At 47.1% G+C, this 16,801-nt stretch overlaps 1 protein-coding gene across 18 annotated transcripts in view; it reads left to right on the top strand.

Moving 5' to 3' along the window:
• The window catches only part of SEC31B (SEC31 homolog B, COPII coat complex component), a 36,927-nt gene extending 22,985 nt beyond the window's left edge, over positions 1-13,942 (top strand). For 7 of the 18 annotated variants that reach the window (XM_042908387.1, XM_042908388.1, XM_042908382.1 and 4 more), the window contains 16 exons: positions 818-919; positions 1,022-1,096; positions 1,359-1,454; positions 1,814-1,913; positions 2,444-2,622; positions 2,886-3,012; positions 3,402-3,547; positions 4,252-4,425; positions 4,928-5,089; positions 9,913-10,081; positions 10,552-10,866; positions 11,124-11,182; positions 11,481-11,627; positions 11,917-12,036; positions 12,497-12,568; positions 12,792-13,942. In XM_042908387.1, coding sequence (XP_042764321.1) covers positions 818-919; positions 1,022-1,096; positions 1,359-1,454; positions 1,814-1,913; positions 2,444-2,622; positions 2,886-3,012; positions 3,402-3,547; positions 4,252-4,425; positions 4,928-5,089; positions 9,913-10,081; positions 10,552-10,866; positions 11,124-11,182; positions 11,481-11,627; positions 11,917-12,036; positions 12,497-12,568; positions 12,792-12,971 — 2,223 coding nt within the window. In that variant the 3' untranslated portion in view covers positions 12,972-13,942. Of the gene's footprint in view, positions 1-817; positions 920-1,021; positions 1,097-1,358; positions 1,455-1,813; positions 1,914-2,443; positions 2,623-2,885; positions 3,013-3,401; positions 3,548-4,251; positions 4,426-4,927; positions 5,090-9,912; positions 10,082-10,551; positions 10,867-11,123; positions 11,183-11,480; positions 11,628-11,916; positions 12,037-12,496; positions 12,569-12,791 lie in introns of those variants that run through there. The other 11 variants (XM_042908393.1, XM_042908391.1, XM_042908392.1 and 8 more) reach the window with 9 other exon arrangements.
• Positions 13,943-16,801: the final 2,859 nt, after the last annotated feature.

The following is a 16,801-nucleotide window of genomic DNA, read 5'->3' as shown; positions in this document are numbered from 1 at the left end:
CAAACAAAGGAGGCAGCGGTGCCCAAGGACAGAGGGGAGTCTGCTTGAAAAGCTATCCAAGAGCTGTCTGTGATGATGGCCCTGAAGCCGAATGTGGCTGGACATTTCTAAAGGACAAGCGTGTGAGAAAGAGGGAGCCCTGAGACACTGTGAGGAAGACATTAGTCAGAATTCACAGTTCTGTGTAGGGGAAATGAAGGGCCCAGCCATCTAACCCAGGTTAGGGTAGGGCTTCAGGAAGGCTTGGCCCTCAGTATCTGGCTTTTACTGTGTCTATGCAGCTTCCACTAGGAACTGTGTCTTCAACTGGATGTTTAGACATGCACAAGGCTCTTTAGGTTCTCTTGGCATCAGTCTCAGAGAGCTGTGGGACAGGACCCACAGCTTGTCAGCCGGGCAGCAGGTTGTGGCTGTCTTCTGCGGGAGCCCTTGTGGCAGGCCATGCAGCAGTTCAGAGCTCTCCTCTTCACCTCCCCAGAAGACAGCTCAGGTGTAAGGAGATTAGATAAAAAATTAGGCAGTTGTGTAGGTGGCTCTGCCTTAGAAGCCTAACACCCACAAGAGCCAATGTCTCTTGTACCCACACCAAAAGTGTGGTTTCTAGAGTCCCTGCAAGAGATCTCTTCAGTTACAAGAGCCCTTGCAATCAGGGCAGACTAGAGCATGGTGTCCACAGAGATTATTTATAGTTTATAGTTCCAGTCCAATTTATCAGTCACAAGCAATGTTGCCTAGAAACATAGCTGACGTTTTACTCTTATCAGGTAACCAGGCCAACAGATCTAGTAAGTCAACTGAAGGTCTCATTCTCATGCAGAAATGGAAGAGGGTTTTGTTAACACCATGCCACCAGCCCAGCGGGATCAAATCTGGGGAGAAAAAGAGGAGAGATGGTGCCGGCCTTAGTAGGGCACCTCTGGTAGGTAGGACGAAGAACTGTATTAGAGGGTACGCTGGCTTAGGCAGGAGAGGGTCATTCACATTGGTTTAATGGAGACTTGTGTATTCTGTGGTTCCTTAGGTGACCTTAGAACAAGACTCCAGAGTGAAATTTCTAAAACTATTAGGATACAGTAAAGATGAACTTCAGAAGAAGGTAAGCTGCTCACACATCAGAAGCATGTACTTGAGGCAGAGAAGAAGAAAATGCTGTCAATGGAAACTGTCTTGAGTGACCTCTTTGTGGGCTTCGTTAATGCATATACAAAAATATTACCTCCTGGAGGTCGGCTTTTCCCCAGGTGAAAAGCCCCAGGATCTTAGAGAGTCCAGGCAGCAGGGTGTGGAGGTGGGAAGAAAGCATAATGCATGTCTGATCTTGTGCCGGGAAGAGGGCGCTCATAGGTCTCTCCCTGCAGGTGGCCACGTGGCTGAAGAGTGACTTGGGGCTGGGTGAGAGCCCTCAGTCCGAGGGAGATGATCACAGTAACAGACAGCAGGTCTTCTGCAGCCAGGTGTGGTAGGAGCCCAGGCAGCCAGACCTAGGGTAGCACGGGAGACTTGCCTGGAGAGCATCTGCCTCTTCCTGGCCCTTTGCTTTGCTCTCATGAAATGCTCAGCTTCTGTGGTAGTCTTCAGACTCCTCATTTTTTTAGAACCGCAGTGAGATACAGAGTGCATAAGCTTTTGCGCTGGGAGAGAAGCTATGTTTTAACCATGGATTAGAGCCCTTCCCAAACCTTACCTGATTATTCTTTTAGCTTTACCCATTAAGGGCCAAATAGTAGAGCTTCCAGAGAGAGTCACTAAGGCGTCTCTCTGTCTGTTTTGGGATTCATTTCCTAAGTACCCACCTCTGTCCTTCCTTGTACAGGCCTCAAAACACATCACAGAGGAAGCTTCTGCCTCCTCAACCTTCTTTGATGAGCTGGTCCCTCAGAGTATGACTCCATGGGAGATCCCCATCACAGAAGGTACCCCGATCCTGAGGGAGAGAAACCCTCTGTGTGGGAGTAGGTGGGCTCAGAGTTCTGGGACTTGAGAATATTTTCTTCTTGTCCCCTGCCTCCTATCTCCTGCCTCCTTCCCACCACACAAAAGCTGGGCAGTTCTGTTACTGGTTAGAGCTCTCTCTGGCCTTTTATGGCTGCACCTTTCCTCTGGAAGGCCTTTTAGCAAGATATTTCTTTCTATCCTTCTGTTTCCTTGCTTAAAAGACTGTACCCTGTCCTTGCCGAGTGAGCGCACACTATACCTCTGATGCGGCCACATGAAGCCCTCCTTCCTCTTGAGCCCTATCCTTAGAGAGGTACCTACCACCAGACCTGGCACTCTAGGACAGCCCACTACATTTTATTGTTGAGGAATGAAACTTGGGAGTTTTGTTTGGGGCAAGGGAGGCTGAGTGATACAGAGATGGAAGGGGTGCGCTGTGGGCCCTGCAGGGGACAGGAAGCTAGGGTCTGAGGGCAGACTCACATGGAGGGGATGCCTCTGCCTGCAGACACTGATGGACTCCTGAGCCAGGCTCTCCTGCTTGGAGAACTGGGCCCTGCTGTGGAGCTGTGTCTAAAGGAAGAGCGCTTTGCTGATGCCATCATCCTGGCCCAGGCTGGGGGTGCAGATCTGCTAAAGCAAACACAGGAGTGCTACTGGGCCAAGAAGAAAAGCAGAATCTCCTCGGTAACTGCCCACTGTGAAGGAGGGGAGGGGAGGGGGTTACTTGGACTTTGTCAGGCGGATGCCCACACCTTGGCGTTCAGAAGATCTGCCGGGATCCCTCTCTTCCAACTGCAACCACCCCTACCTCACCCCCAACCCCTAGTCAGTGGTCTAAGAGGAAACCTGCTTGCGAGTGGCTTTTCTTAGCATGTCCCTGTGTGTGACTCCTGCTGCCTGTGCTAGATGGATGGCTGATGGCCTCCTTCACTCTCTGCCCACTACAGCTTCTAGCCTGTGTTGTCCGGAAGAATTGGAAGGATATGGTGTGTACCTGTAGCCTGCAGAACTGGAGAGAGGCACTGGCCTTGCTACTGACATACTCAGGGCCAGAGAAATTCCCTGAGCTCTGTGGTAGGTAGCCCTAGGCTTCAGGATGGAGTGGTGTCACTCCAACGTGGAGTTAATGGACACACTGAGGGAGAAGGCAGAGGAGCAGCCTGAGCTCTGGGAGGCTAGGCCATGTTGTCAGGGCCAAGGTCTGGTTCAGCCAGGAGGCAAGGACTACAGTGCGTCTTCCTACTTGCAGTAGGGATCATTAGTTGTTCTGTTTTACTTTTTCTCATCACATCGTGATGCAAGAGTTCTGCCCTTTATTGTAGAGCAAGGTTGGCCTCAGTATTGTCCAAAGCCACTGTGGTCACTTGTCCCACAGCTCATGGTCCTCCACCTGTTTCCAAACAGGAGAATGAGGAGAAGCACAGGGAAGCTGTGCCATTAAAGAAACGTCCATCTCTCCGCAGACATGCTGGGTACGCGCATGGAACAGGAGGGTGGCGGAGCACTGACCTCTGAAGCCAGACTCTGTTATGTGTGCTCAGGGAATGTGGAGCAGCTGGTGGAGTGTTGGGCAAAATGCCACCAGGCTTCATCCCCCCTGGCTCTACAGGTACTTCTCTACAGGGCACTGGTCACTCCATACCAGGATCTTGGGAGAGCCTAGTGGTAGGGATGTGTAGGGACATCAGAGGCGAGTCTTCTGCGTACCCCAGGCTGGAATCAGGGATATTAGGGAGGAGAAAAGGGCCCTTCTCCCAGGGATGAGCCAGCACCTCCCTCCCCCCTTCTCAGTCAGGGGAGACTGAGCAATAAATAGCTGCTTAGGTATTAACCTTCCTAATTTTTTCCCACTTCAGGTTTGGTTAATACGAGTTTATTCTCTATCTGAGTAATTGTGAGCCTGGGCCTTCTCTTAGCTGCTCTGAAAAGTTCTGTGGATTTAAATTATACCAGACACCTTGCAGGTAACCAGAGAAGGTGGGAGTCACGGATTCATAGGAAGACAAAGTCACAGATGAAACAATAGTATACCAGAGCCTGAAATTGATGATGTACTAGCAGAGTAAAGAGTAAAGAGAACAAACAAAGAGGCAGAGATGTACAAGAGTCTAAGACCCAGATAGGCCCAGTTGAAGTTAGTGCTAACAGCCTGGGAGGTGAGGCCAATGGCCTTTCTCTAACTAGATGTATCGTCACCTACTATCTGTAGCTGGCTATGGCCAAGTACCCTCATACCCCTAATGGGAAGTCCCTAGGCTTAGAGAGCAGGATGTGCTTTGAAGAGGCCTGACTGTCTTGTCTTTGTTCCGATAGGACCTGATGGAGAAGGTGATGGTCCTGAATAGGAGCTTGGAGCTACTGCGGGGTCCTGATGGGGTGAGCTCAGGCCCTGCCACAACCTACAGGGTCACTCAGTATGCCAACCTCCTGGCAGCCCAGGGCAGCCTGGCCACTGCCATGAGCTACCTACCCAGGGACTGTACTCAGGTGAGTGGGGCCATGTAGAGAGAGCAAGCCATTTCAGTCATCTACCACTGGCTGAGCACTTCCACGTTCCGGGCACTATGCAAAACATGGACGTTCTAGGATAGATAATACCTAGTCCCTCAGGAAGCTCACAGTTCCTTGGGGGAAATCAGTTGTCAGTAACTTACAGTGTCACAACAGAAGCTTATACTAAGTGCTATGGAACTCCAGGAAAGGGGCTGGTTTTGCCCAGAGTAATCAAGGAAGGCTTTCCAGTGGTTAAAACAGTTGAGCTGGACCTTCAAAGAGAAGTAGCTTACCAGCAGATGTAGAGCATTCTAGGCAGAAGGAGCAGAAAGGAAGGAGGCTTGGCAGGGATTGGGAACCTTTGAGTTATCTAAGGTGGCTGAAGTGTAGAAATAAACTGAAGTTTGAATGCTATATGGGGCCAGGCTTGTAAGAGAGGACATTTGCTTGTTTTAATTTTAATTAACACAGTTCTTCATTGTCATAACTTTTATAGCCACCAATTCAGCAGCTGAGAGATCGGCTTTTTCATGCCCAGGGGTCTGGTGTCATGGGCCAACAGTGTCCTCCTTTTCCCTTCCCCCGGGTTGTTGTGGGGGCTACCCCCCACTCTAAAGAGACATCATCTTACAGATTGGGATTCCAGTTTTCTCACCAGGTAAGACCTGGTTTGTTCATTCATTCAAAAATATTTATCAAATGTCTACCAAGTACCAGGCATGGTTCTAGGCAGTTAGAATATATTAGGGAACAAAAATGATGAAGATTCCCAATTAGAGCATAGATCGAGTTATTTTTCTAATAACTGCTTATTGAACAACTATTAGGTTCTTAGAACAGAAAGGTGGCCAAACTATGATTCATGCCCCTAATTAGCTCCTAATCATAAATGTCATAATTGCGGTATGATAAGGTGCCATGGGATCCCACAGAAGAAAGCAACTTTTGGGGGGAGCAGGGGAAGTTTAGGGAATGTTTCAGAATGAGTATGATGTTTGATCTGAGTCTTGAAGATTAAAAGTTATTTAGGCAAGGGGGGGGGCGCCTGGGTGGCTCAGCCAGTTAAGCGTCTGACTTCAGCTCAGGTCATGATCTCACAGTTTGTGAGTTCAAGCCCTGTGTTGGGCTCTGTGCTGACAGCTCAGAGCCTGGAGCCCACTTTGGATTCTGTGTCTCCGTCTCTCTGTTCCTCCCCCATTCACACTCTGTCTCTCTCTCAAAAATAAATAAAGATTTAAAAAAAAATTTTTTTAAGTTATTTAGGCAAAGGAAGGGGTCGGTGAAAACTATTTCTTTTTTTTTAAGTTTTTTTTTTTCTTCATTTTGAGAGAGAGAGAGCGAGCGAGAGCGAGCATACAAGCAGGAGAGAGACAGAGACAGAGGGAGAGAGAGAATCCCAAGAAGGCGCTGTGCTGTCAGGACAGAGTTTGACCTGGGGGTTGGTGTCACAAATGGTGAGATCGTGACCTGACATGAAATCAAGAGTCAGACGCTTAACCTACTGAGCCACCCAGGTGCCCTGGTGAAGGCTATTTCAAGCAGTGGGAACAGCATGTATGAAAGCATTGAAGGGAGAGTAAGCAAAGCCCACTTGAGGAATTACTAATATTTTAATGAAACTGCAAAATAGTTGTTTGTGGCAGAGGAGTAAGGTTAGGTGAAGTTTGAGTAACAGGTAGGTGATAAATCAGGAAGGGCATGGAATTCTGTGCTAAAGATCTTAGACCTGACCCTGAAATTGATAGCAGTCAGGAGCCATTGAATGGTCTTATGCAGGGCAATGACTAGCCATGAGTTTAGAAAGGAGGCATCTAGAAGGCAATAGCAAGAAATGATGAGGACATGAAATGATCTAAAGCTGGAGAGTGAGGTTAGCTTTAAAATATTTAATAGGGGGGCGCCTGGGTGGCTCAGTCGGTTGAGCGTCCAACTTCGGCTCAGGTCGTGATCTCATGGTCCATGAGTTCGAGCCCCGCGTCGGGCTCTGTGCTGACAGCTCAGAGCCTGGAGCCTGTTTCAGATTCTGTGTCTCCCTCTCTCTCTGACCCTCCCCCATTCATGCTCTGTCTCTCTCTGTCTCAAAAATAAATAAACATTAAAAAAAATTAAAAAAAATAAAATAAAATATTTAATAGGTAGAATTGGCAGAAATTAGTGATGGTTTAAAGGAGTCTGTGAAGTTGGGGAACTAACTCCCAGGTTCCTGGCCACTGTGCCCAGATGGTTTGGGTGCTGTTAACTTATACCAGGAGCCTACTGGAAGGGCTGGGGAACAAAATCCAGCAAGATTGCAAATAGAGGTATTAGGCAGAAGCTCTGATGATTCATCCTGTCCCACCTTCAATTCTCACCCTAATTTTCTTTCTTCCTTCCCCCTTCTTTCCCCTCTGTCCTCTTCCTTCTCTACTCTCTCTTTCTCTGTCTCTCCCCCTCTTCCACTCTCCTTTCTATTTTGAAATAATTGTAGATTCACAGGAAGTTGCAAAGAAATGTACTGGGAAGTTTCATGTAGCACATCCCCACCCCACGTCATGCTAGTCACACATGACTATAGCACAATATCAAAACTAAGAAACTTATATTAATACAATCCATAGATTCAGATTTCACCGATTTTATATGTACTCGTGTGTGTGTGTGTGTGTGTGTGTGTGTGTGTGTGTGTGTAACTATGTAAGAATTTGTCTTTTCATTTTTTAAACAGGGTCCTTCACAGAGCAAAAATTTTTAATTTTATAAGGTCCAGTTTATAGTTTTCCTTCTATGGATCATGCCCTTTGTGTCAAGTCTGAGAACTCTTTGCCAGTCCAAGGTCCTCTAAAGTTTTCCTGTGTTCTTTCTAAAAGTTTTAGTTTTATGTTTTACATTTAAGTCCATGTTCCATTTGGAATTAATTTTTGCATGTGGCATGAAGTATAGTCAAACTTCTTTTTTTTTTTTTTTTTTTTTTTTGCCAATGGATAGCCATAATCATTTATTGAGAAGGCTGTCTCTACTCCATTGAATTGACTTTGCTCCTTTGCCAAAAATTAACTGGCGAGTGCCTGGGTGGGCTCAGTTGGTTAAGCGTCCAACTCTTGGTTTCAGCTCAGGTCATGATCTCATGGTTTCGTGAGTTTGAGCCCCACATCGGGCTCCATGCTGGCAGTGTGAAGCCTACTTGGGATTTTCTCTCTCTCCCTCTCTCTGTCCCTCCCTTGCTTACACTGTCTCTGTCTCTCTCAAAATAAATAGACTTAAAAATAATTAACTGGGCATATTTATATGGATTTCCTTCTCAGATCTCAATTCTGTTCTATTGATCTGTGTGTCTTTCCCTCTGACAGTGCCCCTCTGTCTTGAATACTATCTCTGTATAAGTCTTGGCATGAGGAAGAGTAATTCCTCCCACTTTGTTTTTCTTTTTCAAAATTACTTTGGGTATTCTAGGACCTTACCCTTTCCACCTAAGTTTTAGAATAAGCTTGTCTATGTCTACAGAGAAACTTGCTGAAATGTTGACAGGAATTCTAGATTAAGGTAGGGAGAATTGGTATCTTTACTGTGTTGAATCTTCTCACCCGTGAACGTGGTATATCTCTCTAATGCTATCTCCATCAGCATTTTATCATTTTCATCATACAGATCCTGACATGTTTTGTTCATTTCAAACCTAAGTATTTCATTTCTCTTGAGCAATTTGAAATCAAATGGTAATTGTATTTTTAATTTTGATTGCCCTTTGTTCATTGTTGGTATAGAGAAATATAGTTGATATTTTTGTGTTAATCTTGTATCTTGTGACGTTTCAATGTTCAGAAGTGAGTTTCCCGAGCTCATTTCTTAGTTCGAGGAGTTTTTTGTGTATCCCTTGAGATTTTCTACGTAGACAGTCATGTTGTCTGCAGATAGAGATAGATTTTTTTCTAGTCTGTATGCCTTTAATTTCTTTCTCTTGCCTTATTGTAGTACTAAACTTAGAAAAGCGAGAGTGAACATCCTTGCTTTTTTCCAACCTTAAAGGGAAAATATTCAGTCTTTCACCATTAAGTATGATGTTAGCTGTAGGTTTTTTTGTAGATGTTTTTTATGAGTCTGTGCAAGTTTCCTTCTATTCCTAGTGTGCTGAGTCATGAATGATTGTTGAATTTTGTCAGATATTTTCCTGTTATCATTTTAAACAATTTTCCTTTGTTAACCTGTTGTTATGGTGGATTATGGTGGATTTAAATATACTGAACCAGCCTTATATCATCTGGAATAAATTCCATTTGGTTGTGGTATGTTACTGTTTTTTATATTCATTGTTTGGGGTCCCTGGACGGCTCGGTTGAGCATCCAACTATTAATTTCTGCTTGGGTCATAGTCCCAGGGTTGTGGGATTGAGCCTTGCATTGGGCTCTTTGCTGAGTGTGGAGCCTACTTGGGATTCTCTCAATCTCTCTCTCTCTCTCTCTCTCTCTCTCTCTCTCTCTCTCTTTCTCTCTCTCTCTCTTTCTCTTCCTCTCCCTCCCTCCCTCCCTCTGCCCTTCTCCCCTGCTTGCACGCTGTTACTTTCTTTAAAATAAAATAAAATAAAATAAAATAAAATAAAATAAAATAAAATAAAATAAAGTAAAATAGTTCATTGTTAGATTCAATTTGTACAAATTTTGCTGAGGATTTTTGTGCCTAAGTTCATGAGAAATATTGGCCTATAGTTTTATTTTGTGCTGTCTTTGTCTGGCATTGGTTTCAGGGTAATACCTCATAAAATGAGTTAGGAAATGTTCCTTCTTCTATTTTCTGGAAGAGACTGTATAAACTTTGTGTTAATTCTTTGAATGTTTGGTAAAATTTTCCAGTAAAATTATCGAGGCCTAAGGATTTATTTGGGGGAGGGCTTTTCAATGACAAATTAAATTCCTTTAATTGTTTTAGGACTATTCAAGTTATCTATTTAATTTTAGCTGAGTATGGTTCTTGAGGAATTGGTTAATTTCTTCTAAGTTGTCAAATTTATTAACATAAAGTTACTTGTAACTTTGTTATTTGTATTCCTCTATTATCTTTTTAGCAGCTGTAGGGACTGTTGTATTATTCCCTGTGTCATCCCTGATCTTGATGAAATAGTGTCTTATTTCTTCATCTTTGTCACCTTTTTTTAATGTTTTTATTTAGTTTTTAGACAGAGAGAGACAGAACATGAGCAGGGGAGGGGCAGAGAGAGAGGGAGACACGGGATCTGAAGCAGGCTCCAAGCTCTGAGCTGCCAGCACAGAGCCCGATGTGGGGCTAAAACTCACGGACTGTGAGATCATGACTTGAGCCAAAGTCGGACACTTAACCGACTGAGCCACCAGGCGCCCCCCCATCTTTGTCACTTTTTATGTAGACTTACCAGTTCTGTTGATTTTCATTTTAAAAGCCAGCTTTTTGTTTCACATTCTCTATTGTTTTTCTATTTTCAATTATTTACCTTTTTTTTCCTTTCCAAGTGATGACCCTTTTTCTCTTCACAGGTTCCAACTCCATCTCTAAGGCCAAGGATTTTCACACCTCTAGTGACACCCTTGGCACCTTCTCATTCTAGCCCTTATCAAAGCTCCAGAATGCAGAATATAAGTGACTACAGGTCACCTGGGCCCCAGGCAGCCCAGCCTTTGCCCTTGGGCCCTGGGGTAAGACCTGGTGAGTAAGTGAATGAGTGAGTGAGTGAGTGAGTGAGTGAGTGAGTGAGTGAGTGAGTTTGTCTGGGCAGAGCACAAAGGAAGACAGTTGGCATGGCCAGCATGGATTTGGGGGGCATAATGCCTAATATGTAGTGAGAGGAGCTTGGAATTTGAAGTCTGAATCCCCAGTACTATTGCTTATTGGCTTTGTATCTATGGGCAACCAACTTAGCCACTCTATTTCTTCTGAAAAATGATAGTAGTAGTCATGTTGGTCATTTCAACCCTACAGAATTATTTTTAGGATCAATTGAGGAATAGTTAAAAGTACTTTGTAAATGACAGTTCTCCATACACACATACTAATGTTTTATTATTATCATTATTAGGGTTGTTCATTTTATTGCTGCCTTATTCTTCCCTGATATGATCTGAATCTCTCCCAAATTGAAGTTTGGTGACAAATGACCTGTTTCTGTTCCTTTTCAGCTTTATTTGAGCCACCACTGTTAAGAGAGCAAAAAGCACAAGTTCCTAACCCCACAGGGTTCCCTGGAACATGGCCTCCTCCTGGTCCACCTCCACCCATGGCACCCCCAGACACCATACAGCCTGGCTCTGCCTCCCTGGCTGAGACTGCTCAACAGATCCCTCTGCTTCCTGTGAGACTCCCAGGTCTCAGCCCTATGAGCTTCCAGTCCCCAGCCCCTCCTGTCAGCTTCCCTGTGACACACCCTCCAGGAGGGCCCGGTGCTCCATGCTCTAATGCCCTCCCAACCACTGGCCTCTCGACTGTTCCCCCAGGTCAGTCTTCCTTCCACGGCTTCCCTTTTCTGGATCATTGCCTCCTTCTCCTCCCCTCGCCACTACCACCTTAGGAGTCTTTCCTCAGGCCAGTAAACTAGGGGCCATTGGGTTGGAGAATGTCAACTGAGAGTACGGCTGGTCTGCAGAGGGATGTGTGGTAGTCTCCAACTGAAATAATTTTGCTGGCCTTTAGGCCAAAAATTAACACAGTTCCTGACCATGCCCCTAAATACCTCTATCTTTGTGCTATGCAGGACCTCAAGATTCCTTGAAAAATGCCCCAGTGCCCAGGACAAACCTTCAGAGGAAAAAGGTCAATGCATCTCTTGCCACTTACCCCTCATACATTCACCAATGACCTACGTTCTTGTTGAATTCAGCCCAGTCCCCTTCTTCGTCACACACTCTGTCCTGTCTCTTTCCCCACTCATTATTCTCCCCTCACCTGTCTCCTCTTTCCTTCTTGCGTACAGATACCAGTCTCCCTATTTCCTGGTTCCCTACTCACTATTCTATTCCCTTGCTCACTCACAACTCCAGCCAGTCTCTCAAACCAGGGCCTAGGAAGTCTCTCAGCTTAGACTCATATGCCTTTCTTTCTCTGTCTCTAGTTGCCAGAGACATTTATGCCCCCAGCACCGATTACCACTCCAGTTATGAGCCTCACCTCTGAGCCACGAGGGGTCCTTTCCTCCCAGCCTTCTGTCCCTGGTGTGGGCCATGCTCCCCCAGGAGCACCAGGAGAACTCAGCCTGCAGGTGACAGGAGCAGCATGTTCCCCTCTGCTTTCCAACTCTTCTTGGGTATAGAAAAGCAGGGAACGTGGAAGATGGGCCTCTTTCCTCAAGAGGGAGGCAGATTCTGCGCTGGGGAACTGGCGCAGGCAGGTACCAAATGTCCTTACCGCAGAGAAGAGGGGGTGTCCTTCTCCCCGACTCTGTTCTCCAGCGGGAGAAGTGTGACACTGAGTCACTGAGGACTAGTCTGTAGGGCAGCTGTGAGAAGGAGATCTTGCCCATCTATCCTGTCTCCCTGCTCCTTCCTCAGCAGCTTCAGCAGCGGCCACCTGAGAAGGTGGAAAGGAAGGAGCTGCCCCCAGAGCATCGGTCCTTGAAGATTAGCTTTGACAAGCTTCTACGACGCTGCTCCCTGTCTGCCGCTGACTTAGTAAGTCTGAGTCTTCCCCACGATGTTCTCCTCACACCACTAGCTAGTCCCAGGATTTCTGAGCTGTTCATCAGTTCCTTGTGTGACTCTTTTCTCATGGACCCTGGGCCCCGCTATCTGTGTCTTGTACTTATTTGATATCCATGCGGGGACGTGGGGCTCGTCCGGTCTGAGTCCAGCTTCTTGGTAGCAGGGCCCAGAGGCATTGAGGCTTAATTCTTGGAAAGGCAGCCCGGGGCACTGGAGGGTAGGTGAAAGCTAGGAGTAGGAGACCTGCCATTCATTCACCGACCGTGTCTGCTTGAGCAAGTCACTTACCGTCTTTGGGCCTTCATTTCCTCTCCTGTGAAATGAAAGCAGTAGCATTAAGCCATTCCAGCTCTAATATACTGTGATTCTTTATAGTCCTGGTAGTGTTAGTCTTAGGGGCTGGAGTCAGAATCCATTTCCCTCCCTGCAGAAGACAAAACGGAAGCTGGATGAGGCAGCCCAACGTCTAGAATGTCTATATGAGAAGCTCTGCCAGGGGACAGTAAGTACACTTCGTGGTGCACCTCTGCCCCCTGCCCTCCATCACCCATGGCCAAAGGGAGCCCAGTGTCCTCTCCCATAGGTCTCACCGACCTGGGTTCCCCCACACAATACATACATCTTGCCCGGACTGGGCTCCAGAACTTAATCCTCTCTTACCCTTCCGTCCTGCCAGGGTAGGGGCTGGGTTGGGCTCCCTGACCTAAGGGTCGATCCCTCCACAGCTCTCGCCTCATGTCCTGGCTGGGCTCCGTGAGGTTGCCCGATGTGTGGACGCAGGAAGCTTTGAGCAGGGCCTTGCAGTGCATGCCCAGGTGGTGGGCTACAGCAGCTTCAGCGAGGTCTCCAGCTTCATGCCTGTCCTGAAGGCCGTCCTCATCATTGCTCATAAGCTGCACACGTAAACCAGGCAGCCTCTCTTGCCAGGAGGCTACTTCTGCTGTTACTTACCTCCTCCCTGTGGAAAAGGGGGAATTTCGGAAGAGATTCTGTTTGTTTTTCCCTACCCTCTTCCCTTGCTGCCAGGTATATGATGCTGTGGGCTTGCCTCTAAAGTTAGCAGGGTGCTTTTCACCCTTTTATGCCTGGCCTTGTAGAACCCACCCAAGGCTCTCGCAGCGTCTGAGGCAGAGCATATAGCTGGTTCTTCACCTTCCCTGACTCTGTACTCTGACAGGACCTGGGGCAGGGCCTCTTTAAGAACCCCAGAGATACTCTGTTTAAGTGGCTTCTGAGGGGGTGAACAGGATCATTACCTCCAAGTCTACCTCTGCTGTACCCATCTTGTGGGGCTTTTCTTTCTCCCCTTCTGTGAGTTAAGAGCCTGGCCTTACCTTCTCCTTGCCTCTGAGTTCCTATATCCGGGTCCATTTTCCTCTGAGCCCCAGAGGCTGGGGTAGAGTTGACTATTGTTCATCTTCTGAACAAATCATGAATGTGAGGCATGGGTGCTGAGCAGAACCCAGAGAAGGAACTTATTAGATGCTTTTTACAAGGACCTGCTCTTCTGCCAGCATCATAAGGGTGGGCTAGGTCAGGTGGAAAGGAGAAGGGGTGTACTGCCTTTTGCTGGGAGCTGTCTTAGGCTATGAAATAGGAGCAGAGGGACCTCTGCCTGCAGGGAATGGTCCTGACTTGACCTGTCTGAGCCCTGGCCCAAGGTCCTTCCATTGTGTGATTATGAGCCCACTTCTTGAATAGGAGCCACATTAACAAGACTTTTCTGGCACTGTTCCTCAAGGGCTGGAGGCCCTTCTCCTCCTCAGCCCCCACACGTCTCAGGGCTGCCTCCTCTGGCTGCACTCTTCATGGTTGGACTTTGCATTTGAAGCACTGTTGTACTCAATGGGCAATAAAGTCGCTTTGATTTGGTTTCCTCAGTCATCTCCCAATGATTGTCTCCTCTGGGTCCTGTTTTGCCCTTACCTCTCTTCCTAGCCTCTTTGTTCTTGCTTCCCGCATCCCAGAAAGACAGGAAAGGGCCTTGGGGACAGATGGGGAGTCAAGAGAGTTGAAGAAAGGAGGGTGGCACTGAATTAGGCTGCAAGGCTTTCTCCTCGCAGCATTTGTGGCCGTGTGTGTGTGTGTGTGTGTGTGTGTGTGTATCTCCATCCGTGCCTGACATGCAGCTCTCGGGGTTTTCCCCACACCACTTCAGGGCTGAGCTCAGCTGCACAAAGGGGCTGGGTGTGAAGCCAGGGGTACTATCTCTAATCCTGTTGTAGATCCCATCATGTCTGTGGGCTAGATGTGTATGTTTGGGAGGAAGGGATTGTTAGGCAGTATTTGTTTGTAAAGCCACTTGCTCTTCAGATAATACTGCACTAACTTCTATTGATGAAGCAGTGTGAGCCCCAGCAAAGTCCTTTCCCAAAGTGTCTTTGAAGCCAAGAGCCCATTGAAGGGAAGAAAGGCCGGGAGAGGGGATTAGTTTGTTCAGCAGCTGTGAATTTCAGTGGGAGGTTGATGAACTCTGAAGTCTTTGTTTAAATTAAAGGGGGGGAGAAAAAAGCCGCTGCTGGAGCGAGGGCCCCACTTGGGGCCCTGAACTAACACAAGGAGAAGTCTGAGCTGCAGGGAGCTGTGTACTGACTGCGAAGACTTTTCCCAAACACTTTCAGGAAAGGTGTTGTGAGAAGAGAAGGGGCGGAGTGGGGGATTAGCATGTGAAATGAAGTTTTCATTGACTCCAGTGGGGGTAGAAGGCTATTTTAATGGCATTTTGTTCTCTTATTTTCTCTTCTTGAGCTCTTTAGAGATATTGTTTTGCTAAGGCAGGCTTTCTTCCCCCTTCTTTCCAGTCTGCGGATTGCCTCTATGGGAGCCAACATAAATATTTCTCCTCCAGGAATGCGGGTTAATTAAAAGGAAATGAATGAGTGGAAGCATCCAATCCAGACCCACAATAGGCGGGTGCCCTGGCCTGCCCTCCCCTCCCACCACCGCCAGCACCACCAGCACTGAGCACGACCCTAACCTGCTGCTAAGGCCAGTTGAGGCTGGGATTCTTTTCAAGAAAAGAAACCCCTGCCTGAGTGTAGGCTCAGAGGCCAGGGACAGGAAGGAGACAGTGTTTTGCACCACTCTCCCCACCCCCCACCCCCTGCACAAACCCATATCCTTGTCACTTCTCAGGATCCCCCTCTGCTTCTCTCCTCTGCTGGAGACAGATGGGCCTTAAAGAGTACACAAGAGAAGGGAAGAGACCAGGGTTCCAGTGTGCACCCCATGGCAACTTACTAGTTGGTTGAACAAGCCAGACATCTTTTTCAGCATCAGTTTTAATCTGTAAAACAAAAGCTTTGACTAGCTGACCTCCAAGGTGTCTTCCCAAGCAGCTGTTCTGGAGTTGTCCATGTTTGCAAAGGGGAACACAGCCCTGGTGGTTGAGTATAAGAGAGAACCTAAACTCCATGAATGCAGGGAGGTCACTGTGTTGTTCGCCACTGGACTTGCACTCCAGCGTTTGTTGAATGACCAAATGAATGAATGGATAATGCAAAAAAGGAAAAAAAAGCAATGCAGATCTAAGGTAGCTCAGTAATGTTTTCTTTATAGAACTCAGATGAAGCTGTATCAATTATAGCCATTTGGGAATACAAAACAACCCCCTATGAAAGAACTTTCTGGCAGCATGACAGGTTTCAAGTACTGACCTGGAATTATCAAATACGAAGCACAATAGTCCTACTTTTGTGCTGAGAGACCTCCTGGAGAATGCAGCTTTCCTGTACGATATTGTACTTTTATATCTTCTAGCTGCCTTGCCAGATTTTCTTACTGCACACTGTCAAGTAATTCTGCCAAGTGGGACAGCCAGGTTAGTATATGTTGCTGCTTGATTAGGAAAGATCAAGTTGAGAGATTCAACAGGCTCAGATCAAAGCTGAGGGACTGAGCAAAAGGCCTTTTGCTGATTGTACTGGAAATGAAGCAATAGGAGACCCTGAAGGTCAGTGTGTCCCTGTGAGGAAGGACAGGCAACCTCTCTCCTCAGTAAGTGTTCATCGACCAGAGGATATGTAGGGAAGAGACTAGGGGTTTGGGGTCTGACCTGGCCACTGCCCCAGTCTGGAATATAAGAGGAGTCTTTCCACTGTCCCGGGTTGGTCCCTAAAGCCTCAGCCCCTGCTACCTATTGAGAGCCACATTTCTGTGCTGTCTCCTACTCTGGGAGGTAGGATGAGGTGGTCTGGCATCTGACCAGTTCTCCTAAACAGCTGCCCCATGCCCAGACCCAGGGCCAGCCTCGGAGAAGGGAGATGGCTGGGAAGCTCCTTGGGCTGCAGTCTGTCAGGGATTTGGCTCTTCTCTTCCCAGAGCCCTCTTTCAGAAGCAGGTCCCTGCTGGACTGCTTCTGTCTCAAGCACCACAAGCAGTGAGCTCTTAGCTACTGAGTGAATGTATTGGTGGAAGATTTATGTGGATTATTCACTAATTGTTGGCAGATTTTCTCATACAGACCAATGTAACTACTTAGGCCATCAGGGAAGTGAGGCTTAAGGGAGGATAGTGTTCTGGCAAGGTGGAAGGGAAGAGAGGGCCTAGACGTTCTATCTTCCACTCACCCTTACCTGTGTCCCCAGGAATAAGTTCAATACCTAGAAAAGAAGGCACATATCACAGTGACTGTAATAAATTAAAGTTCGAGGTGCTGAACTTCCTATTGGAAAGTTTCCCTGCAGGAAGTTTACCTATCGAAGGAAAGTATCCAATGCCCTGAATCCTGCCTGTT

The sequence above is a fragment of the Panthera leo genome, chromosome D2 (assembly GCF_018350215.1).
Source record: "Panthera leo isolate Ple1 chromosome D2, P.leo_Ple1_pat1.1, whole genome shotgun sequence".
NCBI classification, from domain to species: Eukaryota; Metazoa; Chordata; class Mammalia; order Carnivora; family Felidae; genus Panthera; species Panthera leo.
Note: the sequence above shows the minus strand (reverse complement) of the source record. Positions and strands in the feature narration are given on the sequence as shown.